This window comes from Somniosus microcephalus, chromosome 10 (assembly GCF_052327205.1).
Source record: "Somniosus microcephalus isolate GS21.2 chromosome 10, FLI_Smic_1.0, whole genome shotgun sequence".
In the NCBI taxonomy this organism is placed as follows: domain Eukaryota; kingdom Metazoa; phylum Chordata; class Chondrichthyes; order Squaliformes; family Somniosidae; genus Somniosus; species Somniosus microcephalus.
In genome coordinates this window covers 238,248,628-238,275,703 of record NC_140996.1, presented here as the reverse complement: position 1 = coordinate 238,275,703, position 27,076 = coordinate 238,248,628, and the positions used below count along the sequence as shown (strand labels likewise).

The 27,076-nt window shown below is 60.5% G+C and overlaps 1 protein-coding gene across 2 annotated transcripts in view; it reads left to right on the top strand.

Moving 5' to 3' along the window:
* The window catches only part of LOC147112208 (tripartite motif-containing protein 2-like), a 320,620-nt gene that overhangs the window by 251,745 nt on the left and 41,799 nt on the right, over window positions 1–27,076 (top strand). For both annotated transcript variants that reach the window (XM_085999868.1, XM_085999867.1), the window contains 3 exons: window positions 10,312–10,546; window positions 14,634–14,785; window positions 23,170–23,350. In XM_085999868.1, the coding sequence (XP_085855994.1) occupies window positions 10,312–10,546; window positions 14,634–14,785; window positions 23,170–23,350 (568 nt within the window). The remainder of the gene's footprint in view (window positions 1–10,311; window positions 10,547–14,633; window positions 14,786–23,169; window positions 23,351–27,076) is intronic.

Below are 27,076 nucleotides of genomic sequence, written 5' to 3'. Positions count from 1 at the left end.
GCGGAGTGCTGGGTGTGCTGGGATCGGAGTGTGGGTGTGCTGGGATCGGAGTGTGGGTGTGCTGGGAGCGGAGTGCTGGGTGTGCTGGGAGCAGAGTGGGGTTGTGCTGGGATCGGCGTGCTGGTTGTGTTGGGAGCGAAGTGGGGGTGTGCTGGGAGTGGAGTGGGGGTGTGCTGAGAGCGGAGTGCTGGGTGTGCTGGGTGTGGTGGGAGCGGAGTGGGGGTGTGCTGGGAGCGGAGTGGGGTTGTGCTGGGAGCGGAGTGCTGGGTGTGCTGGGAGCGGAGTGGGGGTGTGCTGGGATCGGAGTGTGGGTGTGCTGGGAGCGGAGTGCTGGGTGTGCTGGGAGCAGAGTGGGGTTGTGCTGGGAGCGGCATTCTGGGTGTGTTGGGAGCGGTGTGCTGGGTGTGCTGGGATCGGACTGTGGGTGTGCTGGGAGCAGAGTGCTGGGTGTGCTGGGAGTGGAGTGGGGGTGTGCTGGGAGCGGAGTGCTGGGAGCGGATTGGGGTGTGCTGGGAGCGGTGGCCTGAGTGTGCTGGGATTGTTGTGCTGGGATCGGAGTGTGGGTGTGCTGGGATCAGAGTGGGGGAGTGCCGAGAGCGGAGTCGGGGAGTGCCGGGATCGGAGTGCTGGATGTGCTGGGAGTGGAGTGCTGGGTGTGCTGGGATCGGAGTGTGGGTGTGCTGGGATCGGAGTGTGGGTGTGCTGGGAGCGGAGTGCTGGATGTGCTGGGTGCGGAGTGTGGGTGTGTTGGGAGCAGAGTGGGGGTGTGCTGGGAGCGGAGTGGAGGTGAGCTGGGATTGGTGTGCTGGGTGTGCTGGGATCGGAGTGGGTGTGTGCTGGGAGCGTAGTGCTGGGTCTGCTGGGATCGGAGTTGGGGTGTGCTGGGAGCGGAGCGCTGTATTTGCTGGGATCAGAGTGCTGGGTGTGCTGGGAGCGGGGTGGGTTTGTGCTGGGAGCGGTGTGCTGAGTGTGCTGGGATTATTGTGTTGGGATCGGAGTGTGGGTGTGCTGGGATCGGAGTGGGGGAGTGCCGAGAGCGTAGTCGGGGAGTGCCGGGATCGGAGTGCTGGATGTGCTGGGAGCGGAGTGCTGGGAGCGGAGTGTGGGTGTGCTGGGATCGGAGTGTGGGTGTGCTGGGAGCGGAGTGCTGGATGTGCTGGGAGCGGAGTGTGGGTGTGTTGGGAGCAGACTGGGGGTGTGCTGGGAGCGGAGTGGAGGTGAGCTGGGACTGGTGGGCTGGGTGTGCTGGGACCGGAGTGGGGATGTGCTTGGAGCGTAGTGCTGGGTGTGCTGGGATCGGAGTGGGGGTGTGCTGGGAGCGGAGCGCTGCGTTTGCTGGGATCAGAGTGCTGGGTGTGCTGGGATTTGAGTGGGGGTGTGCTGGGAGCGTAATGCTGGGTGTGCTGGGATCGGAGTGGGGGTGTGCTGGGAGCGGAGTGGGGGTGTGCTGTGAGTGGAGTGCTGGGTGTGCAGGGAGCGGATTGCTGGGTGTGCTGGGAGTGGAATGCTGGGTGTGCTGGGAGCGGATTGGGGGTGTGCTGGGATCGGAGTGGGGGTGTGCTGGGATCGGAGTGCAGCGTGTGCTGGGAGCGGAGTGCTGGGTGTGCTGGGAGCGGAGTGCTGGGTGTGCTGGGATCAGAGTGCTGGGTGTGCTGGGAGCACAGTGCTGGGAGTGGATTGGGGGTGTGCTGGGATCGGAGTGGTGGTGTGCTGGGATCGGAGTGCTGGGTGTGCTGGGAGCAGAGTGGGGGTGTGCTGGGAGCAGAGTGGGGGTGTGCTGGGAGCATAGTGGGGGTGTGCTGGGAACGGAGTGGTGGGTGTGCTTGGAGCGGAGTGGGGGTGTGTTGGGAGCAGAGTGCTGGGTGTGCTGGGAGCGGAGTGGGGGTGTGCTGGGATTGGAGTGAGGGTGTGCTGGGAGCGGAGTGCTGGGTGTGCTGGGAGCGGAGTGGGGCTGTGCTGGGATCGGAGTGCAGGGTGTGCTGGGATCGGCGTGCTGGGATCGGAGTGCTGGGTGTGCTGGGAGTGGAGTGAGGTGTGCTGGGAGCAGTGTGCTGGGTGTGCTGGGATTGTTGTGCTGGGATCGGAGTGGGGGTGTGCTGGGATCGGAGTGGGGGAGTGCTGAGAGCGGAGTGCTAGGTGTCCTGGGATAAAAGTGCTGGGTGTGCTGGGATTGATGAGCTGGGTGTGCTGGGATTGGAGTGCTGGGTGTGCTGGCATCAGAGTGCTATATGTGCTGGGGTCGGCGTGCTGGGTGTGCTGGGAGTGGAGTGCTGGGTGTGCTGGGATCGGAGTGCTGGGTTTGCTGGGATCGGAGTGGGGGTGTGCTGGAAGTGGAGCGCTGCGTGTGCTGGGATCGGAGTGCTGCGTGTGCAGGGATCGGAGTGGGGATGTGCTGGGAGTGGAGTGGGGGTGTGCTGGGATCGGAGTGGGGGTGTGCTGTGTGCGGTGTGCTCGGTGTGCTGGGAGCGGAGTGTGCGTGTGCTGGGAGCAGAGTGGGTGTGTGCTGGGATCTGAGCAGGGTAGTGCTAGGAGCGGAGTGCTGGGTGTGCTGGGAGCAGAGTGCTGGGTGTGCTGGGAGCGGAGTGCTGGGTGTGCTGGGAGCGGAGTGGGGGTGTGCTGGGATCGGCGTGCAGGGTGTGCTGGGATCGGTGTGTTGCGTGTGCTGGGATTGTTTTGCTGGGATCGGAGTGGGGGTGTGCTGGGATTGGAGTGCTGGGTGTGCTGGGATCGGAGTGCTGTGTGTGCTGGGAGCGGAGTGGGAGTGTTCTGGGAGCGGATTGGGGGTGTGCTGGGAGCGGAGTGCTGTGTGTGCTGGGAGCGGAGTGGGAGTGTTCTGGGAGCGGATTGGGTGTGTGGTTGGAGGGGAGTGTTGGGTGTGCTGGGAGCGGAGTGCTGGGTGTGCTGGGAGCGGAGTGCTGGGTGTGCTGGGAGCGGAGTGCTGGGTGTGCTGGGAGCGGAGTGGGGATGTGCTGGGAGCGGAGTGCTGGGTGTGCTGGGAGCGGAGTGCTGGGTGTGCTTGGAGCGGTGTGCTGGGAGCGGAGTGGGGGTTTGCTGGGAGTAGAGTGGGGATCTGCTGGGATCGGAGCGGGGGCGTGCTGGGTGTGGTGGGAGCAGACTGGGGGTGTGCTGGGAGCAGAGTGGGGTTCTGCTGGGAGCGGAGTGCTAGGTGTGCTGGGAGTGGAATGGGGGTGTGCTGGGAGCGGAGTGCTGGGTGTGCTGGGAGCAGAGTGGGGTGTGCTGGGAGCGGTGTGCTGAGTGTGCTGGGATTGTTGTGCTGGGATCGGAGTGTGGGTGTGCTGGGATCGGAGTGGGGGAGTGCCGAGAGCGGAGTCGGGGAGTGCCGGGATCGGAGTGCTGAATGCCCTGGGAGCGGAGTGCTGGATGTGCCGGGAGCGGAGTGTGGGTGTGCTGGGAGCGGAGTGGGGGTGTGCTGGGAGCGGAGTGCTGGATGTGCTGGGAGCGGAGTGCTGGGTGTGCTGGGGCGGAGTGGGTGTGTGCTGGGAGCAGAGTGCTGGGTGTGCTGGGATCGGAGTGCTTGGTGTGCTGGGATTGGAGAGCTGGTTGTGCTGGGAGTGGAGTGCTGGGTGTGCTGGGATCGGAATGGTGGGTCTGCTGGGAGCAAAGTGGGGTTGTGCTGGGAGCGGAGTGGTGGGTGTGCTGGGAGCGGAGTAGGGGTGTGCTGGGATCAGAGTGTGGGTGTGCTGGGAGCGAAGTGGTGGGTGTGCTGCGAGCAGTGTGGGGTTGTGCTGGGATCGGCGTGCAGGGTATGCTGGGATCGGCGTGCAGGGTATGCTGGGATCGGCGTGCTGGGTGTGCTGGGAGCGGAGTGTTGGGTGTGCTGGGATCAGAGAGGGTGAGTGCTGGGATTGGTGTGCTGGGTGTGCTGGGAGCGGAGTGCTGGGTGTGCTGGGAGCGGTGTGCTGGGAGCGGAGTGGTGGTTGTGCTGGGATCGGAGTGCTGGGTGTGCTGGGATCGGAGTGGGGGTGTGCTGGGATCGGAGTGTGGGTGTGCTGGGAGCGGAGTGGTGGGTGTGCTGGGAGCAGAGTGGGGGTGTGCTGGGATCGGAGTGTGGGTGTGCTGGGAGCAGAGTGCTGGGTGTGCTGCGAGCAGAGTGGGGTGTACTGGGAGTGGAGTGCTGGGTGTGCTTGGAGCGGTGTGCTGGGAGCGAAGTGGTGGTTGTGCTGGGATCGGAGTGCTGGGTGTGCTGCGATCGGAGTGGGGGAGCGCTGGGAGCAGAGTGCTGGGTTTGCTGGGATTGGATTTCTGGTTGTGCTGGGATTGGGGTGCTGGGTGTGCAGGGATCGCAGTGCTGGGTGTGCTGTGAGTGGAGTGGGGGTGTGCTGCGAGCAGAGTGCTGGGTGTGCTGGGATCGGAGTGCTGGGTGTGCTGGGAATGGAGTGCTGGGTGTGCTGGGATTGGTGTGGGGGTGTGCTGGGAGTGGAGTGGGGGTGTGCTGGGATTGGTGTGGGGGTGTGCTGGGAGCAGAGTGGGTGTGTGCTGGAAGCGGAGTGGGGGGGTGCTGGGATTGGTGTGGGGGTGTGCTGGGAGTGGAGTGGGGGTGTGCTGGGAGCGGAGTGGGGGTATGCTGGGATCGGAGTGGGCTTGTGCTGGGAGCGGAGTGCTTGGTGTGCTGGGAGCAGAGTGGAGGTCTGCTGAGAGCAGAGTGGGGTTGTGCTGGGAGCAGTGTGGGGTTTTGCTGGGATCGGAGTGGGGGTGTGCTGGATGCGGCATGCTGGGAGCGGAGTGGGGGTGTGCTGGGAGCGGAGTGCTGGGTGTGCTGGGAGCGGAGTGCTGGGTGTGCTGGGAGCAGAGTGGGGTTGTGCTGGGATCAGCGTGCTTGTTGTGTTGGGAGCAAAGTGGGGTTGTGCTGGGAGCAGAGTGGGGGTGTGCTGGGAGCGGAGTGCTGGGTGTGCTGGGAGCAGAGTGGGGTTGTGCTGGGAGCAGAGTGGGGGTGTGCTGTGATCGGAGCAGGGGAGTGCTGGGTGTGCTGGGAGCAGACTGGGGGTGTGCTGGGAGCAGAGTGGGGTTGTGCTGGGAGCGGAGTGCTGGGTGTGCTGGGAGCGGAGTGGGGGTTTGCTGGGATCGGAGTGTTGGTGTGCTGGGAGCGGAGTGCTGGGTGTGCTGGGAGCAGAGTGGGGTTGTGCTGGGATCGGCGTGCTGGGTGTGTTGGGAGTGGAGTGCTGGGTGTGCTGGGATCGGAGTGTGGGTGTGCTGGGAGCGGACTGCTGGGTGTGCTGGGAGTGGAGTGGGGGTGTGCTGGGAGCGGAGTGCTGGGAGCAGGGTCGGGTGTGCTGGGAGCGGTGTGCTGAGTGTGCTGGGATTATTGTGGTGGGATCGGAGTGTGGGTGTGCTGGGATCGGAGTGGGGGAGTGCCAAGAGCGTAGTCGGGGAGTGCCGGGATCGGAGTGCTGGATGTGCTGGGAGCGGAGTGCTGGGTGTGCTGGGAGCGGAGTGTGGGTGTGCTGGGATCGGAGTGTGGGTGTGCTGGGAGCGGAGTGCTGGATGTGCTGGGAGCGGAGTGTGGGTGTGTTGGGAGCAGAGTGGGGGTGTGCTGGGAGCGGAGGGGAGGTGAGCTGGGATTGGTGTGTTGGGTGTGCTGGGATCGGAGTGGGGGTGTGCTGGGAGCGTAGTGCTGGGTGTGCTGGGATCGGAGTGGGGGTGTGCTGGGAGCGGAGCGCTGTGTTTGCTGGGATCAGAGTGCTGGGTGTGCTGGGAGCGGGGTGGGTTTGTGCTGGGAGCGGTGTGCTGAGTGTGCTGGGATTATTGTGGTGGGATCGGAGTGTGGGTGTGCTGGGATCGGAGTGGGGGAGTGCCGAGAGAGTAGTCGGGGAGTGCCGGGATCGGAGTGCTGGATGTGCTGGGAGCGGAGTGCTGGATGTGCTGGGAGCGGAGTGTGGGTGTGTTGGGAGCAGAGTGGGGGTGTGCTGGGAGCGGAGTGGAGGTGAGCTGGGACTGGTGGGCTGGGTGTGCTGGGACCGGAGTGGGGATGTGCTGGGAGCGTAGTGCTGGGTGTGCTGGGATCGGAGTGGGGGTGTGCTGGGAGCGGAGCGCTGCGTTTGCTGGGATCAGAGTGCTGGGTGTGCTGGGATTTGAGTGGGGGTGTGCTGGGAGCGTAATGCTGGGTGTGCTGGGATCGGAGTGGGGGTGTGCTGTGTGTGGAGTGGGGGTGTGCTGGGAGAGGAGTGCTGGGTGTGCTGGGAGCGGAGTGCTGGGTGTGCTGGGAGCGGAGTGGGGGTGTGCTGTGAGTGGAGTGCTGGGTGTGCAGGGAGCGGAGTGCTGGGTGTGCTGGGAGTGGAATGCTGGGTGTGCTGGGAGCGGATTGGGGGTGTGCTGGGATCGGAGTGGGGGTGTGCTGGGATCGGAGTGCAGCGTGTGCTGGGAGCGGAGTGCTGGGTGTGCTGGGAGCGGAGTGCTGGGTGTGCTGGGAGCAGAGTGCTGGGTGTGCTGGGAGCACAGTGCTGGGAGTGGATTGGGGGTGTGCTGGGATCGGAGTGGTGGTGTGCTGGGATCGGAGTGCTGGGTGTGCTGGGAGCAGAGTGGGGGTGTGCTGGGAGCAGAGTGGGGGTGTGCTGGGAGCATAGTGGGGGTGTGCTGGGAACGGAGTGGTGGGTGTGCTGGGAGCGGAGTGGGGGTGTGTTGGGAGCAGAGTGCTGGGTGTGCTGGGAGCGGAGTGGGGGTGTGCTGGGATTGGAGTGAGGCTGTGCTGGGATCGGAGTGCAGGGTGTGCTGGGATCGGCGTGCTGGGATCGGAGTGGGGGTGTGCTGGGATCGGAGTGGGGGAGTGCTGGGATTGGAGTGGGGGAGTGCTGAGAGCGGAGTGCTAGATGTCCTGGGATAAAAGTGCTGGGTGTGCTGGGATTGATGAGCTGGGTGTGCTGGGATTGGAGTGCTGGGTGTGCTGGCATCAGAGTGCTATATGTGCTGGGGTCGGCGTGCTGGGTGTGCTGGGAGTGGAGTGCTGGGTGTGCTGGGATCGGAGTGCTGGGTTTGCTGGGATCGGAGTGGGGGTGTGCTGGAAGTGGAGCGCTGCGTGTGCTGGGATCGGAGTGCTGCGTGTGCAGGGATCGGAGTGGGGATGTGCTGGGAGTGGAGTGGGGGTGTGCTGGGATCGGAGTGGGGGTGTGCTGTGTGCGGTGTGCTCGGTGTGCTGGGAGCGGAGTGTGCGTGTGCTGGGAGCAGAGTGGGTGTGTGCTGGGATCTGAGCAGGGTAGTGCTAGGAGCGGAGTGCTGGGTGTGCTGGGAGCAGAGTGCTGGGTGTGCTGGGAGCGGAGTGCTGGGTGTGCTGGGAGCGGAGTGGGGGTGTGCTGGGATCGGCGTGCAGGGTGTGCTGGGATCGGTGTGTTGCGTGTGCTGGGATTGTTGTGCTGGGATCGGAGTGGGGGTGTGCTGGGATTGGAGTGCTGGGTGTGCTGGGATCGGAGTGCTGTGTGTGCTGGGAGCGGAGTGGGAGTGTTCTGGGAGCGGATTGGGGGTGTGCTGGGAGTGGAGTGCTGTGTGTGCTGGGAGCGGAGTGGGAGTGTTCTGGGAGCGGATTGGGTGTGTGCTCGGAGGGGAGTGCTGGGTGTGCTGGGAGCGGAGTGCTGGGTGTGCTGGGAGCAGAGTGGGGGTGTGCTGGGAGCATAGTGGGGGTGTGCTGGGAACGGAGTGGTGGGTGTGCTGGGAGCGGAGTGGGGGTGTGTTGGGAGCAGAGTGCTGGGTGTGCTGGGAGCGGAGTGGGGGTGTGCTGGGATTGGAGTGAGGCTGTGCTGGGATCGGAGTGCAGGGTGTGCTGGGATCGGCGTGCTGGGATCGGAGTGGGGGTGTGCTGGGATCGGAGTGGGGGAGTGCTGGGATTGGAGTGGGGGAGTGCTGAGAGCGGAGTGCTAGATGTCCTGGGATAAAAGTGCTGGGTGTGCTGGGATTGATGAGCTGGGTGTGCTGGGATTGGAGTGCTGGGTGTGCTGGCATCAGAGTGCTATATGTGCTGGGGTCGGCGTGCTGGGTGTGCTGGGAGTGGAGTGCTGGGTGTGCTGGGATCGGAGTGCTGGGTTTGCTGGGATCGGAGTGGGGGTGTGCTGGAAGTGGAGCGCTGCGTGTGCTGGGATCGGAGTGCTGCGTGTGCAGGGATCGGAGTGGGGATGTGCTGGGAGTGGAGTGGGGGTGTGCTGGGATCGGAGTGGGGGTGTGCTGTGTGCGGTGTGCTCGGTGTGCTGGGAGCGGAGTGTGCGTGTGCTGGGAGCAGAGTGGGTGTGTGCTGGGATCTGAGCAGGGTAGTGCTAGGAGCGGAGTGCTGGGTGTGCTGGGAGCAGAGTGCTGGGTGTGCTGGGAGCGGAGTGCTGGGTGTGCTGGGAGCGGAGTGGGGGTGTGCTGGGATCGGCGTGCAGGGTGTGCTGGGATCGGTGTGTTGCGTGTGCTGGGATTGTTGTGCTGGGATCGGAGTGGGGGTGTGCTGGGATTGGAGTGCTGGGTGTGCTGGGATCGGAGTGCTGTGTGTGCTGGGAGCGGAGTGGGAGTGTTCTGGGAGCGGATTGGGGGTGTGCTGGGAGTGGAGTGCTGTGTGTGCTGGGAGCGGAGTGGGAGTGTTCTGGGAGCGGATTGGGTGTGTGCTCGGAGGGGAGTGCTGGGTGTGCTGGGAGCGGAGTGCTGGGTGTGCTGGGAGCGGAGTGCTGGGTGTGCTGGGAGCGGAGTGCTGGGTGTGCTGGGAGCGGAGTGGGGATGTGCTGGGAGCGGAGTGCTGGGTGTGCTGGGAGCGGAGTGCTGGGTGTGCTTGGAGCGGTGTGCTGGGAGCGGAGTGGGGGTGTGCTGGGAGTAGAGTGGGGATGTGCTGGGATCGGAGCGGGGGCGTGCTGGGTGTGGTGGGAGCAGACTGGGGGTGTGCTGGGAGCAGAGTGGGGTTCTGCTGGGAGCGGAGTGCTAGGTGTGCTGGGAGTGGAATGGGGGTGTGCTGGGAGCGGAGTGCTGGGTGAGCTGGGAGCGGAGTGGGGTGTGCTGGGAGCGGTGTGCTGAGTGTGCTGGGATTGTTGTGCTGGGATCGGAGTGTGGGTGTGCTGGGATCGGAGTGGGGAGTGCCGGGATCGGAGTGCTGAATGCCCTGGGAGCGGAGTGCTGGATGTGCCGGGAGCGGAGTGTGGGTGTGCTGGGAGCGGAGTGGGGGTGTGCTGGGAGCGGAGTGCTGGATGTGCTGGGAGCGGAGTGCTGGGTGTGCTGGGGCGGAGTGGGTGTGTGCTGGGAGCAGAGTGCTGGGTGTGCTGGGATCGGAGTGCTTGGTGTGCTGGGATTGGAGAGCTGGTTGTGCTGGGAGTGGCGTGCTGGGTGTGCTGGGATCGGAATGGTGGGTGTGCTGGGAGCAAAGTGGGGTTGTGCTGGGAGCGGAGTGGTGTGTGTGCTGGGAGCGGAGTAGGGGTGTGCTGGGATCGGAGTGTGGGTGTGCTGGGAGCGAAGTGGTGGGTGTGCTGCGAGCAGAGTGGGGTTGTGCTGGGATCGGCGTGCAGGGTATGCTGGGATCTGCGTGCAGGGTATGCTGGGATCGGCGTGCTGGGTATGCTGGGAGCGGAGTGTTGGGTGTGCTGGGATCAGAGAGGGTGAGTGCTGGGATTGGTGTGCTGGGTGTGCTGGGAGCGGAGTGCTGGGTGTGCTGGGAGCGGAGTGGGTGTGTGCTGGAAGCGGAGTGGGGGGGTGCTGGGATTGGTGTGGGGGTGTGCTCGGAGTGGAGTGGGGGTGTGCTGGGAGCGGAGTGGGGGTATGCTGGGATCGGAGTGGGCTTGTGCTGGGAGCAGAGTGCTTGGTGTGCTGGGAGCAGAGTGGAGGTCTGCTGGGAGCAGAGTGGGGTTGTGCTGGGAGCAGTGTGGGGTTTTGCTGGGATCGGAGTGGGGGTGTGCTGGATGCGGCATGCTGGGAGCGGAGTGGGGGTGTGCTGGGTGCGGAGTGGGGGTTCGCTGGGAGCGGAGTGGGGGTGTGCTGTGTGTGCTGGGAGCAGAGTGGGGGAGTGCTGGGTGTGCTGGGTGCGGAGTGCTGGGAATAGAGTGGGGGTGTGCTGGGAGTGGAGTCGGGCTGTGCTGGTTGTGCTGGGAGCAGAGTGGGGGTGTGCTGGGTGTGCTGGCTGTGCTGGGAGTGGCGTGCTGGGCATGCTGGGAGCGGAGTGGGGTGTGCTGGGAGCGGAGTGGGTGTGTGCTGCGAGTGGTGTGCTGGGTATGCTGGGAGCGGAGTGCTGGGTGTGCTGGGAGCGGAGTGAGGGTGTGCTGGGTGTGCTGGGATTGGTGTGGGTGATATTGAGTGTGTTCAGGAGCTGTTGCAGTCTTGCACTCACTCTGATGCTGCCTCCTGTCACTCCAGGTGTCTCCAGAATTATATCCCGCCCCAGAGCCTGACCCTGTCCTGCCCCGTCTGCCGTCAGACCTCCATCCTCCCAGAGAAAGGAGTGGCCGCTCTTCAGAACAACTTCTTCATCACCAATCTGATGGAGGTCCTGCAGAGAGACCCAGCTTGCAGCCGAGAGGAGGCTTCCATGAAGGAGACGGTCAGCGCGGTGTCTGGACAATCCCTGTCCTGCCCCAACCACGAGGGAAAGGTCAGTGGCGCGAGTCTTGGAGCGAGATGGGTCGGGGATCAAGGGTTGGAGGGCGGAGGTCGGGAGTACTGAGGGGACACCAGGTTTAATGATTAGAGCCAATTCCACAGCCAAACAGGCCCCTCCCCTCCCCACACAGAACCCGCCCCTCAGTCCAGCGCCAGACATGAAGGCCCTTGAGAGGGTGCAGAGGAGATTTACCAGAATGGTTCCGGGGATGGGGGATCTTAGCTACAAGGCCAGGTTGGAGAAGCTGGATTTGTTTTCATTAGAGCAAAGGAGGTTGAGGGGTGATTTGATGGAGGTGTACAAGATTATGACGGGTTTGGACAGGCTAGACGGGGAAAGGCTGTTCCCACTAGTTGATGGTACAAGGACTCGGAGACACAGATTGAAGGTTTTGGGCAAGAGATACAGGGGGGATGTGAGGAAAAACATTTTTACGCAGCGAGTGGTGAGGACCTGGAACTCGCTGCCGACGGAAGTGGTGGAAGCGGAGACACTCAATGTTTTCAAGGGGAGGCACTTGAGGGAAATAAACTTGCAGGGCTCCGGGGATAGAGCGGGGGAATGGGACTGACTGGATCGCTCAACAGAGAGCCGGCACCGACTCGATGGGCCGAATGGCCACCTTCTGTGCCGTTATGACTCTATGTAGAGTTCTGGAAACAGACCATGAGCGGCCAGCAGTTAACAAGCAAGTGCAGCAAGAGCCCATTAACTTGGACGAGTCGGAGCTGCAGACAACTGGAAGAGTTTCTCATTGAGCGAGTCGGGCATCGGGCAGAAAGGCTCGAACTACAGGTTACACACACACCCTCTGTGGACTGGAGGGACCTCTGCCAACTCTCCATCCCTCGCTCTCTCTCCCTCTCTCTCTGTGGCTCTGTGGGCAGCTCTCTCGCCACTGAGTCAGAAGGTCATGAGTTCAAAGCCCCACTCCACAGACTTCAGCACAAAAATCCAGGCCAACACTCCCAGGGGCAGTACTGAGGGAGCGCCGCCCTGTCGGAGGGGCAGTACTAAGGGAGCGCCGCCCTGTCGGAGGGGCAGTACTGAGGGAGCGCCACACTGTCGGAGGGGCAGTACTGAGGGAGCGCCACACTGTCGGAGGGGCAGTACTGAGGGAGCGCCACACTGTCGGAGGGGCAGTACTGAGGGAGCGCCGCACTGTCGGAGGGGCAGTACTGAGGGAGCGCCGCACTGTCGGAGGGGCAGTACTGAGGGAGCGCCGCACTGTCGGAGGGGCAGTACTAAGGGAGCGCCACACTGTCGGAGGGGCAGTACTGAGGGAGAGCCGCACTGTCGGAGGTGCAGTACTGAGGGAGCGCTGCACTGTCGGAGGGGCAGTACTGAGGGAGCGCCACACTGTCGGAGGGGCAGTACTGAGGGAGCGCCGCACTGTAGTAGGGGCAGTACTGAGGGAGCGCCGCACTGTCGGAGGGTCAGTACTGAGGGAGCGCCGCACTGTCAGAGGGGCAGTACTGAGGGAGTGCTGCACTGTTGGAGGGGCAGTACTGAGGGAGCGCTGTACTGTCGGAGGGTCAGTACTGAGGGAGCGCCGCCCTGTCGGAGGGGCAGTACTGAGGGAGCACCACACTGTCGGAGGGGCAGTACTGAGGGAGCGCCGCACTGTCGGAGGGGCAGTACTGAGGGAGCGCCGCACTGTCGGAGGGTCAGTACTGAGGGAGCGCCGCACTGTCAGAGGGGCAGTACTGAGGGAGTGCTGCACTGTTGGAGGGGCAGTACTGAGGGAGCGCTGTACTGTCGGAGGGTCAGTACTGAGGGAGCGCCGCCCTGTCGGAGGGGCAGTACTGAGGGAGCACCACACTGTCGGAGGGGCAGTACTGAGGGAGCGCCGCACTGTCGGAGGGGCAGTACTGAGGGAGCGCCACACTGTCGGAGGGGCAGTACTGAGGGAGCGCCGCACTGTCGGAGGGGCAGTACTGAGGGAGCGCCGCACTGTCGGAGGGTCAGTACTGAGGGAGCGCCGCACTGTCAGAGGGGCAGTACTGAGGGAGCGCCGCACTGTCGGAGGGGCAGTACTGAGGGAGCGCCGCACTGTCGGAGGGGCAGTACTGAGGGAGCGCTGCACTGTCGGAGGGACAGTACTGAGGGAGTGCTGCACTGTCGGAGGGGCAGTTCTGAGGGAGTGCCGCACTGTTGGAGGGGCAGTACTGAGGGAGTGCTGCACTGTCAGAGGGGCAGTACTGAGGGAGCACCGCACTGTCGGAGGGGCAGTACTGAGGAAGCGCCGCACTGTCAGAGGGGCAGTACTGAGGGAGCGCCGCACTGTCGGAGGGGCAGTACTGAGGGAGCGCCGCACTGTCAGAGGGGCAGTACTGAGGGAGCGCCGCACTGTCGGAGGGGCAGTAATGAGGGAGCGCCGCACTGTCGGAGGGGCAGTACTGAGGGAGCGCCGCACTGTCGGAGGGGCAGTACTGAGGGAGCGCCGCACTGTCAGAGGGGCAGTACTGAGGGAGCGCCGCACTGTTGGAGGGACAGTACTGAGGGAGAGCTGCACTGTCGGAGGGACAGTACTGAGGGAGCGCCGCACTGTCGGAGGGGCAGTACTGAGGGAGCGCCACACTGTTGGAGGGGCAGTACTGAGGGAGCACCGCACTGTTGGAGGGGCAGTACTGAGGGAGTGCTGCACTGTCGGAGGGGCAGTACTGAGGGAGTGCTGCACTGTCGGAGGGGCAGTACTGAGGGAGTGCCGCACTGTCGAAGGGGCAGCGCTGAGGGAGCGCTGCACTGTCGGAGGGGCAGTACTGAGGGAGCACCGCACTGTCAGAGGGGCAGTACTGAGGGAGCACTGCACTGTCGGAGGGGCAGTACTGAAGGAGCGCTGCACTGTTGGAGGGGCAGTACTGAGGGAGCGCTGCACTGTCGGAGGGGCAGTACTGAGGGAGCGCCGCACTGTTGGAGGGGCAGCGCTGAGGGAGCGCTGCACTGTCGGAGGGGCAGTACTGAGGGAGCACCGCACTGTCGGAGGGGCTGTACTGAGGGAGCGCCGCACTGTCGGAGGGCCAGTACTGAGGGAGTGCCGCACTGTCGGAGGGGCAGTACTGAGGGAGCGCTGCACTGTCGGAGGGGCAGTACTGAGGGAGCACCGCACTGTCGGAGGGGCTGTACTGAGGGAGCGCCGCACTGTCGGAGGGCCAGTACTGAGGGAGTGCCGCACTGTCGGAGGGGCAGTACTGAGGGAATGCCGCACTGTCGGAGGGGCAGTACTGAGGGAGCGCTGCACTGTCGGATGGGCAGTACTGAGGGAGCGCCGCACTGTCGGAGGGGCAGTACTGAGGGAGCGCCGCACTGTCGGAGGTGCCGTCATTCGGATGAAACGTTAAACTGAGGCTCAGTCTGCTCTCTGAGGTGGCTGTAAACCGTCCCATGGCCACTATTGGTAAAAGAGCAGGGGAGTTCTCATCAGTGTCCAGGGGCCAATATCACTAAAACAGATGATCTGGTCATTATCTCATTGCTGTTTGTGGGAGCTTGCTGTGCACAAATTGGTGCTGCGTTTCCCACATTACAACAGTGACTACACTCCAAAAGTTCTTCATTGGCTGTAAAGCGCTTTGAGACGTCCGGTGGTCGTGAAAGGCTGTGGAGAAAGGCCAGTCTTTATTTTTCTCCGTGTCTTTCTCCCTCTCTGCCTCTCTCTCTCTCCCTCTGGCTCTCTCTCTTTCCCTCTTTCGCTCCCTCTTTCTCTCTCTCTCCCTCTCTCTCTCTGCCTCTCTCTCTCTCTCTCTCTATCTCTCCCTCTCTCTCTCTCTCTTTCTCTCTCTCCCTCTGTCGCTCCCTCTGTCTCTCTCTCTCTCTCTCTCTTTCTCTCTCTCCCTCTGTCGCTCCCTCTTTCTCTCTCTCTCCCTCTCTCTCTCTGCCTCTCTCTCTCTCTCTCTATCTCTCCCTCTCTCCCTCTCTCTCTCTCTCTCTCCCTCTGTCGCTCCCTCTCTCTCTCTCTCTGTCTCTCTCTCTCCCTCTGCCTCTCTCTCTCCCTCTGTCTCTCTCTCTCTCTGTCTCTCTCTGTCTGTCTCTCTCTCTCTCTCTCTCCCGCTCTCTCACTCTTTCGCTCGTGTTCTAGGTGATGGAGTTTTACTGTGGTTCCTGTGAGACGGCGATGTGTCGGGACTGCACCGAGGGAGAGCACCGGGAGCACCAGACGGTGCCGCTCAGTGATGTGGTGGAGCAGCACAAGTCCTCACTGAAGAAGCAGCTGGACGCCATCAAAACCCGGTGAAGAATCTATGCCTGTGCCCGCGACCCCCCTCCCCACCCCCTCTGCCTACTCTGGGAGCTGACTGAGGTCCCAAATGTACACAACAGTCCAAAAACATGCAGGGGGAGGATAGGGTGGAGAATTGTGCCAGTGTTTGTCCCTTTTCCCAGCGTGTGCCTGTGTGGGTGGTGGGGGGGGGAGCGGAGAGCAGTGTCTGTGTGTGGGCGAGGGGCCGGAGTGGAGAGCGGTTGCCCCTGTGTGGGCAAGGGGGGGTGGAGCGGAGAGCGCTGCCTATGTGTGGGCGAGGGGGGGAGCGGAGAGCAGTGCCTGTGTGTGGGCGAGGGTGGGGGGAGCGGAGAACGCTGCCTGTGTGTGGGCGAGGGGGGGGAGCGGAGAGCAGTGCCTGTGTGTGGGCGAGGGGGCCGGAGGGGGGGAGCGGAGAGTGGGGCCCCTGTGTGGGCGAGGGGGGGAGCGGAGAGCGGTGCCTGTGTGTGGGCGAGGGGCCGGAGCGGAGAGCGATGCCTCTGTGTGTGGGCGAGGGGGGGAGCAGAGAGCGGTGCCTGTGTGTGGGTGAGGGGCCGGAGGGGGGGAGCGGAGAGCGGTGCCTGTGTGTGGGGCGAGGGGCCGGAGCGGAGAGCGGTGTCTGTGTGTGGGCGAGGGGCCGGAGTGGAGAGCGGTGCCTGTGTGTGGGCGAGGGGGGGGAGCGGAGAGCGGTGCCTGTGTGTGGGGTGAGGGGCCGGAGGGGGGGGAGCGGAGAGCGGTGCCTGTGTGTGGGTGAGGGGCCGGAGGGGGGGAGCGGAGAGCGGTGCCTGTGTGTGGGCGAGGGGCCGGAGCGGAGAGCGATGCCTCTGTGTGTGGGCGAGGGGGGGGAGCGGGAGAGCGGTGCCTGTGTGTGGGCGAGGGGGGGGGAGCGGAGAGCGGTGCCTGTGTGTGGGTGAGGGGCCGGAGGGGGGGGGAGAGCGGAGAGCGGTGCCTGTGTGTGGGCGAGGGGCCGGAGGGGGGGAAGCGGGAGAGAGCGGGTGCCTGTGTGTGGGCGAGGGGCCGGAGGGGGGGAGCGGCGAGAGCGGTTGCCTGTGTGTGGGCGAGGGGGGGGGGCAGCGGAGAGCGGTGCCTGTAAGTGGGCGAGGGGGGAGAGCAGAGAGCGGTGCCTGTGTGTGGGCGAGGGGGGGGGGAGCGGAGAGCGGCGCCTGTGTGTGGGCAGAGGGGGGGGGGAGCGGAGAGCGATGCCCCTGTGTGTGGGCGAGGGGCCGGAGGGGGGAGCAGTGCCTTTGTGTGGGCAGAAGGGGGGGGAGCGGAGAGTGGTGCCCATGTGTGGTGAGGGGGGGAGGAGCAGAGAGCGGTGCCCGTGTGTGGTGAGGGGGGGAGGAGCAGAGAGCGGTGCCCATGTGTGGCGAGGGGGGGAGGAGCAGAGAGCGGTGCCCGTGTGTGGTGAGGGGGGAGGAGCAGAGAGCGGTGCCTGTGTGTGGCGAGGGGGGGAGGAGCGGAGAGCGGTGCCCGTGTGTGGCGAGGGGGGAGCGGAGAGTGGTGCCTGTGTGTGGCGAGGGGGGGGAGGAGCAGAGAGCGGTGCCCGTGTGTGGTGAGGGGGGAGGAGCGGAGAGCGGTGCCCGTGTGTGGGCGAGGGGGGAGGAGCGGGGAGCGGTGCCTGTGGTGTGGCGAGGGGGGGGAGGAGCGGAGAGCGGTGCCCGTGTGTGGCGAGGGGGGGAGGAGCAGAGAGCGGTTCCCGTGTGTGGTGAGGGGGGGGAGGAGCAGAGAGCGGTGCCCGTGTGTGGCGAGGGGGGGAGGAGCAGAGAGCGGTGCCCGTGTGTGGTGAGGGGGGAGGAGCGGGGAGCGGTGCCTGTGTGTGGGCGAGGGGGGGGGTAGTGGAGAGCATTGCCTGTGTGGGGGGGGGGGGGAGCGGTGCCCCTGTGTGGGCGAGGGGGGGGGGAGCGGAGAGCCGTGCCCCTGTGTGGGCGGGGGGGGGAGCGGTGCCCCTGTGTGGGCGAGGGGGGAGCGGAGAGCGGTGCCCCTGTGTGGGCGGGGGGGGGAGCGGAGAGCGGTGCCCCTGTGTGGGCGGGTGGGGGGGGGGGTGAGCGGTGCCCCTGTGTGTGGGCGAGGGGGGAGCGAAGAGCGGTGCCCCTGTGTGGGCGGGGTGAGCCGTGCCCCTGTGTGTGCGAGGGGGGGGGAGCGGAGAGCGGTGCCCCTGTGTGGGCGGGGTGAGCCGTGCCCCTGTGTGTGCGAGGGGGGGGGGAGCAGAGAGCGATGCCCCTGTGTGTGCGAGGGGGGGTGGAGCAGAGAGCGGTGCCCTGTGTGGGCGGGGGGGGGGGGGAGCGGTGCCCTGTGTGGGCGGGGGGGGAGCGGTGCCCCTGTGTGTGGGCGAGGGGGGAGCGGGGAGAGCGGTGCCCCTGTGTGGGCGAGGGGGGAGCGGAGAGCGATGCCCCTGTGTGGGCGAGGGGCCGGAGCGGGGAGCGGTGCCCCTGTGTGTGGGCGAGGGGGGAGCAGAGAGCGGTGCTCCTGTGTGGGCAGGTGGGGGGGGTGAGCGGTGCCCCTGTGTGTGGGCGAGGGGGGTGAGCAGGGAGCCGTGCCCCTGTGTGGGCAGGTGGGGGGGTGAGCGGTGCCCCTGTGTGGGCAGGTGGGGGGGGTGAGCGGTGCCCCTGTGTGGGCGAGGGGGGAGCGGAGAGCGATGCCCCTGTGTGTGGGCGAGGAGCCGGAGCGGGGAGCGGTGCCCCTGTGTGGGTGAGGGGGGAGCGGAGAGCCGTGCCCCTGTGTGGGCGGGTGGGGGGGGAGCGGTGCCCCTGTGTGGGCGAGGGGGGTGCGGAGAGCGGTGCCCCTGTGTGTGGGCGAGGGGGGTGAGCAGAGAGCCGTGCCCCTGTGTGGGCAGGTGGGGGGGGCAGAGAGCGGTGCCCCTGTGTGGGCGGGTGGGGGGGGGAGCGGTGCCCCTGTGTGTGGGCGAGGGGGGAGCGGAGAGCCGTGCCCCTGTGTGGGCGGGTGGGGGAGCAGAGAGCGGTGCCCCTGTGTGGGCGGGTGGGGGGGGGGGGAGCGGTGCCCCTGTGTGGGCGAGGGGGGTGCGGAGAGCGGTGCCCCTGTGTGGGCGGGTGGGGGGGATGAGCGGTGCCCCTGTGTGTGTGCGAGGGGGGAGCGGAGATCCGTGCCCCTGTGTGGGCGAGGGGGGAGCAGAAAGCGGTGCCCCTGTGTGGGCGAGGGGGGAGTGGAGAGCGGTGCCCCTGTGTGGGTGGGGGCGGGGGAGCGGTGCCCTGTGTGGGCGATGGGGGGGTGCGGAGAGCGGTGCCCCTGTGTGGGCGGGTGGGGGGGAGCGGAGAGCGGTGCCCCTCTGTGTGGGCGAGGGGGGAGCGGAGAGCCGTGCCCCTGTGTGGGCGGGGGGGGGAGCGGTGCCCTGTGTGGGCGAGGGGGGTGCGGAGAGCGGTGCCCCTGTGTGTGGGCGAGGGGGGTGAGCAGAGAGCCGTGCCCCTGTGTGGGCAGGTGGGGGGGGCAGAGAGCGGTGCCCCTGTGTGGGCGGGTGGGGGGGGGGAGCGGTGCCCCTGTGTGTGGGCGAGGGGGGAGCGGAGAGCTGTGCCCCTGTGTGGGCGGGTGGGGGAGCGGAGTGCAGTGCCCCTGTGTGTGGGCGAGGGGGGAGCGGAGAGCCGTGCCCCTGTGTGGGCGGGTGGGGGAGCAGAGAGCGGTGCCCCTGTGTGGGCGGGTGGGGGGGGGGAGCGGTGCCCCTGTGTGGGCGAGGGGGGTGCGGAGAGCGGTGCCCCTGTGTGGGCGGGTGGGGGGGATGAGCGGTGCCCCTGTGTGTGTGCGAGGGGGGAGCGGAGATCCGTGCCCCTGTGTGGGCGAGGGGGGAGCAGAAAGCGGTGCCCCTGTGTGGGCGAGGGGGGAGTGGAGAGCGGTGCCCCTGTGTGGGTGGGGGCGGGGGAGCGGTGCCCTGTGTGGGCGAGGGGGGGTGCGGAGAGCGGTGCCCCTGTGTGGGCGGGTGGGGGGGAGCGGAGAGCGGTGCCCCTGTGTGTGGGCGAGGGGGGAGCGGAGAGCCGTGCCCCTGTGTGGGCGGGGGGGGGAGCGGTGCCCTGTGTGGGCGAGGGGGGTGCGGAGAGCGGTGCCCCTGTGTGTGGGCGAGGGGGGAGCGGAGAGCGGTGCCCCTGTGTGTGGGCGAGGGGGGTGCGGAGAGTGGTGCCCCTGTGTGGGCGGGTGGGGGGGATGAGCGGTGCCCCTGTGTGTGTGCGAGGGGGGAGCGGAGATCCGTGCCCCTGTGTGGGCGAGGGGGGAGCAGAAAGCGGTGCCCCTGTGTGGGCGAGGGGGGAGTGGAGAGCGGTGCCCCTGTGTGGGTGGGGGCGGGGGAGCGGTGCCCTGTGTGGGCGAGGGGGGGTGCGGAGAGCGGTGCCCCTGTGTGGGCGGGTGGGGGGGAGCGGAGAGCGGTGCCCCTGTGTGTGGGCGAGGGGGGAGCGGAGAGCCGTGCCCCTGTGTGGGCGGGGGGGGGGAGCGGTGCCCTGTGTGGGCGAGGGGGGGTGCGGAGAGCGGTGCCCCTGTGTGTGGGCGAGGGGGGAGCGGAGAGCCGTGCCCCTGTGGCTCTTCCTGCTGATATTGACATTGATAACATTGTTTGTGGCGAGGCCGAGGATTTGGGGGTTTTTGGTTTTGGGGTTTCGGAGGCTCAGTGAGTGGGCAAGAACATGGTAAATGGAATATAATGTGGAGAAATGTGAAGTTATCCACTTTGGTAGAAAAAATAGAAAAGCAGAGTATTTTTTAAATGGTGTGAGATTGGGAAATGTTGGTGTTCAGCGGGACCTGGGTGTCCTTGTACACGAATCACTGAAAGGTTGGTTCCTCGACATATTGGTCCAGGAAACCATCCCGTAAACACTCCAGGAATTCCTCCTCCACAGTATTGTTACTAATTTGGTTAGCCCAATCTATATGTAGATTAAAGTCACCCATGATGACTGCTGTGCCCTTATTGCACGCTTCTTTAATTTCCCTTTTAATGCCATCCCCAACCTCCGCCTTACTGTTTGGAGGTCTATATACCACTCCCACTAATGTTTTTTTCCCCTTAGTATTTCTCAATTCTACCCATACAGATTCCACATCATCAGAGCTAATATCCTTCATTACAATTGTATTAATCCCTTCTTTAACCAGTAATGCTACCCCACCTCCCTTTCCTTTTTGCCTATCTTTCCTGAATATCGAATACCCCTGGATGTTGGGTTCCCAGTCTTGGCCATCCTTGAGCCACGTTTCCGTAATCCCAACCAAATCATATTCGTTGACCTCTATTTGCGCAGCCAATTCGTCCACCTTATTACAAATGCTCCTCGCATTAAGACACAAAGCCTTCAGGCTTGTTTTTTTAACGCTCTTAGACCTATTAGAATTATTATTTACTGTGGCCACGTTTGAATTAAACCGTTGATTTCTCTGACTGCCACTTTTGTTTTTCTCCTTCCTATCTTTTGCTTTTATCCCTGTTTCCCTTTCCTCTGTCTCCCTGCTCAGGTTCCCAACCCCCTGCCATTTTAGTTTAAACCCCCCCGAACAGTGCTAGCAAACCTTCCCGCAAGGATATTTGTCCCGCTCTGGTTCAGGTGCAACCTGTCCGACTTGTACAAGTCCCACCTTCCCCAGAAGCAGGCCCAGTGATCCAGGAAACTAAAGCCCTCCCTCCTGCACCAACTCTTTAGCCACGCATTCATCTGCTCTATCCTCCTATTCCTATACTATTCTCAGAGACTAGGGTCCTCAATTTAAATAAAGGAAACTACAATGGTCTGAGGAGCGAGTTGGGTAGGATTGATTGGGGAATGGCATTCAAAGGGTTGACGGTGGATAGGCAATGGCAAACATTCAAAGACCGAATGGATGAGCTACAGAATTTGTTCATCCCAGTTTGGCATAAAAATAAAACAAAAAAGGTGACTCAACCGTGGCTAACAAGGGAAATTAGGGATAGCATTCTCCCTTATCTATTTTACCAGTTACATCCTCAAAAAATTCCAGTAGATTAGTCAAGCATGATTTACCTTTTGTAAATCCATGTTGACTTTGTCCGATCCTGTCACTGCTTACCAAGTGCTCTGCTATTACATCTTTTATAATAGATTCTAGCATTTTCCCCACTACCGATGTCAGGCTTACCGGTCTATAATTCCCCGCTTTCTCTCTACCACCTTTTTTGAATAGTGGGGTAACATTAGCTACCCTCCAATCCATGGGTACTGTTCCAGAGTCTATCGAGTTTTGGAAGATGACCAGCAATGCATCTACTATTTCTAGGGCCACTTCCTTAAGTACCCTAGGATGTAGATTATCAGGCCCTGGGGATTTATCGGCCTTCAGTCCCATCAATTTTCCTAACACCATTTCCCTACAAATACTGATTTCTTTCAGTTCCACCCTTTCATCAGGCCCTATGTTCCCCGGCATCTCTGGGAGGTTATTTGTGTCCTCCTTTGTGAAGACAGAACCAAAGTATGAATTTAGTTGGTCTGCCATTTCTTTGTTTCCCATTATAAATTCCCCTGATTCTGACTGCAAGGGACCTACGCTTGACTTTTACAGTCAGTTTTTATGTTCCTTGCTAGCTTACTCTCATATTCTATTTTCCCTTTCTTAATTAATACAATATATATTAATGATCTGGACGAGGGAATTGGATGTAATATCTCCAAATTTGCAGACGACACAAAGCTGGGTGGGAGGGTAAGCTGTGAGGAGGATGTCGAGAAACTCCAGTACGATTTGGACAGATTGGGTGATTGGGCAGAAACATGGCAAATGCACTATAATGTGGATAAATGTGAGGTTATCCACTTTGGTGGCAAAAACAGGAAGGCAGATTATTATTTGAATGGCAATAGATTGGGAGAAGGGGAAGTGCAAAGAGACCTGGGTGTTCTTGTGCACCAGTCGCTGAAGGTAAGCATGCAGGTGCAGCAGGCGGTTAAGAAGTCAAATGGTATGTTGGCCTTCGTAGCGAGAGGGTTCGAGTACAGGAACAAGGATGTCTTGCTGCAGTTGTACAGGGCCTTGGTGAGACCGCACCTTGAGTATTGTGTGCAGTTTTGGTCACCTTACCTGAGGAAGGATGTGCTTGCCATGGAAGGAGTGCAGCGAAGATTCACCAGGCTGATACCTGGGATGGCAGGAATGACGTATGAGGAGAGAGTGTGTCGATTGGGCTTATACTCACTGGAGTTTAGAAGATTGAGAGGGGATCTCATCGAAACCTATAAAATTCTGTCAGGCCTGGACAGACTAGATGCAGGAAGGATGTTATGATGGCCGGGGAGTCCAGAACCGGAGGTCATAGTCTAAGGATAAGGGGTAAGCCATTTAGGACTGAAATGAGGAGGACTTTCTTCACCCAGAGAGTGGTGAACCTGTGGAATTCTCTGCCACAGAGGGTGGTGGAGGCCAGTTCATTAAATATATTTCTTAAGGCTAAAGGGATCAAGGGATATGGGGAGAAGGCAGGACAGGGTACTGAATTTGGATGATCAGCCACGATCTCATTGAATGGCGGAGCAGGCTCGAAGGGCTGAATGGCCTACTCCTGCTCCTATCTTCTATGTTTCTATGTTAACATGCAGGTACAGCAAGCAATTAGGAAAGCAAATGGTCTGTTGGCCTTTATTACAAGAGGATTTGAGTATAAGAGTAAAGACGTCTTACTGTAATTATATAGGCCCTGGTGAGACCACACCTGGAGTATTGAGGACAGTTTTGGTCTCCTTACCTAAGGAAGGATAGACTTGCCATAGAGGGAGTGCAACGAAGGTTCACCAGACTGGTTCCTGGGATGGGGGGATTGTCCTATGAGGAGAGATTGAGTAGACTAGGCCTATATTCTCTAGAGTTTAGAAGAATGAGAGGTGATCTCATTGAAACTTACAAAATTCTTACAGGGCTTGACAGGGTAGATGCAGGGAGGATGTTTCCCCTGGCTGGGGAGTCTAGAACCAGGGGTCACAGTCTCAGAATAAGGGGTCGGCCATTTAGGACTGAGATGAGGAGGAATTTCTTCACTCAGAGGGTGGTGAATCTTTGGAATTCTCTACCCCAGAGGGCTGTGGAGGCTCAGTCGTTGAGTATATTCAAGACAGAAATCGATAGATTTTTGAATTTTAAGGGAATCGAGGGATATGGGGATAGTGCAGGGAAGTGGAGATGAGGTAGATCATCAGCCATGATCTTATTGAATGGCGGAGCAGGCTCGAGGGGCCGAATGGCCGACTCCTGCTACTACTTCTGATGTTCTTATGTTTCGGGGTTCCGGGGGGTTTTGGGGTTTCTGGGTTTCGGGGTTTCGGGTTTCCCAGGGTTTCGGGTTTCCGGGGTTTTGGGGTTTTGGGGTTTTGGGTTTCCGGGGTTCTGGGGTTTTGAGGTTTTGGGGTTCCGGGGCTAACGGTGAAACTTTGCTCCTCAGACTCCCACAGCTGAACGCTGCCATCGAGTTGGTCCATGAGATCTGTCGGCAGCTGACCGAGCGCAAGAACCACGCGGTGAGCGAGATCAGCGGCACCTTCGAGGAGTTGGAGCGAGTCCTCCTGCAACGCAAATCCTCACTGATCAGCGACCTGGAGGGAATCTGCAGCAACAAACAGAAGGTGAGGGGCGAGGGTGGGGGAGAAGGGTGAGGGAGGGGGGCGAGGGTGGTGGAGGGGGCGAGGGGGTGAGGGTGGGGGAGGCCGTGAGGGGGCGAGGGTGGGGAGGGGGGAGAGGGGGCGAGGGTGCGGGAGGGGGCGAAGGTGGTTGAGGGGGCGAAGGTGGATGAGGGGGCGAGGGTGGGGGAGGGGGCGAAGGTGGATAAGGGGGCGAGGGTTGGGGAGGGGGCGAGGGAGGGGCGAGGGGGCGATGGTTGGGGAGGGGGCGAGGGTGGGCGAGGGGACGAGGGGGCGAGGGTGAGGGAGGGGGCGAGGGGGCGAGGGTGGGGGAGGGGGCGAGGGTGGGGGAGGGGGCGAGAGTGGGGGAGGGGGCGAGGGTGGGGAGGAGGCGAGAGTGGTGGAGGGGGCAAGGGTGGGGATGGGGCGAGAGTGGGGGAGGGGGCGAGAGTGGGGGAGGGGGCGAGGGGGCAAGGGTGGGGAGGGGGCGAGGGTGGGGGAGGGGGTAACAAACCCCTGCAGAGACTGTGGCCTCGTGTCCCCCATCATTGCCCATGTCTGAGCCTCTGTGTCCAGCAGATGGCGGATTCTCTGCCCAGTTATGGCAGTGACGGTGCACAGATTCTCTCTCTCTGTCTCTCTCTGTCTCTCTCTCTCTCTGTCTCTCGCTCTCTCTCTGTCTCTCTCTCTCTGTCTCTCTCTCTCTCTGTCTCTCTCTCTCTCTCTCTGCCCCTCTCTCTGTCTCTCGCTCTCGCTCTCTCTCTCTCTCTCTGTCTCTCTCTGTCAATTCAATTCAATTCAATTCAAATTGCTTTATTGGCATGACAAGATACATCTTATGTTGCCAAAGCACAAAAATACATGTATGATTGACCACATAAACACCGATCTAGACATACAGTGTATAGACAAGTATACCCATGTATACATAGATATACACACATATAATATGCATATAATCTTTTCTTAGATTTAATGTGTCACTGGTTGTCCCTCTGCTTGTGGCAAGCTGTAACATAGTTTGCCGCTATAGTTACACATTTTCTCTGTTCCCCCAATAGATATGGGAGTTTTTGGAGGTCATTCAAATTTTGAATTCAGGGCATATTTTTGTGAATTTTGGGTAGAAATTCTCCCTCATGTCCTGATAGTTTCCGCAAGTTGTGAGGAAGTGCATCTCTGTCTCCACCACTCCCTGACTGCAGTGAGAGCATATCCTGTCCTCTCTTGGCAGCCGGGTCTGCCTTTTTCGATGGCCAGGCTATGTTCACTAAGTCTGTACATTGTCAAGGTTTTTCTCAGTTTGCTATCTTTTACCATGGTCAGGTATTCAGCCATGGTGTATTGTCTGTTTAGGGCCAAATAGCAATCGAGTTTGTTTTGGGTTTTTGTCGTTTCTGTCCAATAGGTCAAGTATTTTTCCTTTTGTTTAGTAATAATTGTGTTTGGGTTGAATTCTCTGTGCTAGGATGTCACTGTCCTGGGGCTGGTTATTATTAGTAGTGTTAGTAGTTACTTCACTGAGTCCCAGGACTAGTTGACTGAGGGGACTCTTCTCTATGATCATCTCTTGGCATTTCAAGGCATCGTAATGATAGCAGTGGGGGTTGCTCATTTTTAGGTGTTTCCAAAATTTGATGGCTCGTTTTTGGATATTAATTAGTAGTGGATATTGGCCTAGTTCTGCCCTGCATGCATTGTTTGCAGTTTTCCTCTGAATCCGGAGGATACCTTTACAGAATTCTGCATGTAGGATTTCAATTGGGTGTTTGTCCCATTTTGCGAATTCTTGTTGAGTTAGCGGTCCCCATACCTCACTGCCATAGAGTGCAATTGGTTCAATTACTGATTAAAAAAATTTGAGCCAAATGACATTTGGAATTTCTATTTGGGTTGACTTCTTAATGGCATAGAAATCCCTTCTTGCTTTCTCTTTCAGTTCATTCACAGCCAAATGAAAGTTTCCCGTAGAACTGATTTTTAGGCCTAGGTATGTGTAATTTGTAGTTTGTTCGATTTTAGTTGCTCGTAGTGTGAAGTTTATTCTGAGTCCCTGATGTCTGGATCTTTGCTGGAACACCAGAACTTTGGTTTTTTGGGGGTTTATTGTCAGGGCCCAGGTCTGACAGAACGATTCTGTAGATTGTTCAAGTAGTTTTGCCAATTCATTTATGTAAATATTAAAGAGCGTCGGTGAGATAGGCGAGCCCTGCGCCACTCCACGCCCCTGTGAGAAATATTTTGTTTGTTTGTCTCCAATTTTAACTGCACATTTATTGTTTGTATACATTGATTTAATTACATCATATGTTTTTCCCCCTACACCACTTTCAATGAGTTTCAAGAATAGACCGTCGTGCCAAATAGAGTCAAAAGCCTTCTGGAAATCTATAAAGCAGGCAAAAATTTTGCTTTTGTTTTGGTGAACATGTTTGTCAATTAGGGTGTGTAGGGTGAAAATGTGGTCCGATGTTCTATAATTTGGTAAGAATCCTATTTGGCTTTTACTCAAGACATCGTGCTCCTCAAGGAAATTTATAAGTCTTTGGTTTATGATACTACAGAATATCTTCCCCAGGTTACTGTTCACACAGATGCCTCGATAGTTATTTGGGTCAACTTTGTCTCCACTTTTGTATATGGGCGTTATGAGTCTCTCTCTCTCTCTGTGTCTCTCTCTCTCTCTCTCTCTCTCTCTCTGTCTCTCTCTGTCTCTCTCTCTCTGTCTCTCTCTCTCTCTGCCTCTCTCTCTGTCTCTCTCTCTCTCTTTCTCTCTCTGTCTCTCTCACTATCTCTCTCTGCCCCTCTCTCTGTCTCTCTCTCTCTCTCTCTCTCTCTCTGCCTCTCTCTCTGTCTCTCTCTCTCAAATCAAATTCAAATTCAAATTCAAATTCAAATGCTTTATTGGCATGAAAGTTTACAGAGAACCATATTGCCAAAGCTTACATAGCAAAAAGGTACATTTTCAACATTTTGTAGGTGTCAATCGATTTGACATTTGTTGGGTACATACAATATTACTTTTAAACAATATTAATTTTAAACAGTCTTTGTACTTCATTTGGTACATTCAATATTAATTTTAAACAGTCTTAATTTTAAACAGTCCTCAGGTTGTGACATATTCTCTCTCTGTCTCTCTCTGTCTCTCTCTCTCTCTGTCTCTGTCTCTCTCTCTCTTTCTCTCTCTGTCTCTCTCTCTATCTCTCTGCCCCTCTCTCTATCTCTCTCTGCCCCTCTCTCTGTCTCTCTCTGTCTCTCTCTCTCTGCCCCTCTCTCTGTCTCCGTCTCTCTCTCTCTCTCTCTCTGTCTCTCTCTCTCTCTCTCTCTCCCTGTCTCTCTGTCTCTCTCTCTCTTTCTCTGTCTCTCTCTCTGTCTCTCTCTGTCTCTCTGTCTCTGTCTCTCGCTCTCTCTTTCTGTCTCTCTCTCCCTCTCTCTCTGTCTCTCTCTCTCTCTCTCTGCCCCTCTCTCTGTCTCTCTCTCTCTCAATTCAATTCAATTCAAATGCTTTATTGGCATGAAAGTTTACAGGGAACCATATTGCCAAAGCTTACATAACAAAAAGTACAGTTTTCCAACATTCTGTAGGTGTCAAACAATTTTGACCTTCGTTGGGCACATACAATATTAATTTAAACAATATTAATTTAAACAGTCGTTGAACATCGTTGGGTACATTCAGTATTAATTTTAAACAGTCCTCAGGTTGTGACATGTTGTTACATATTGGGC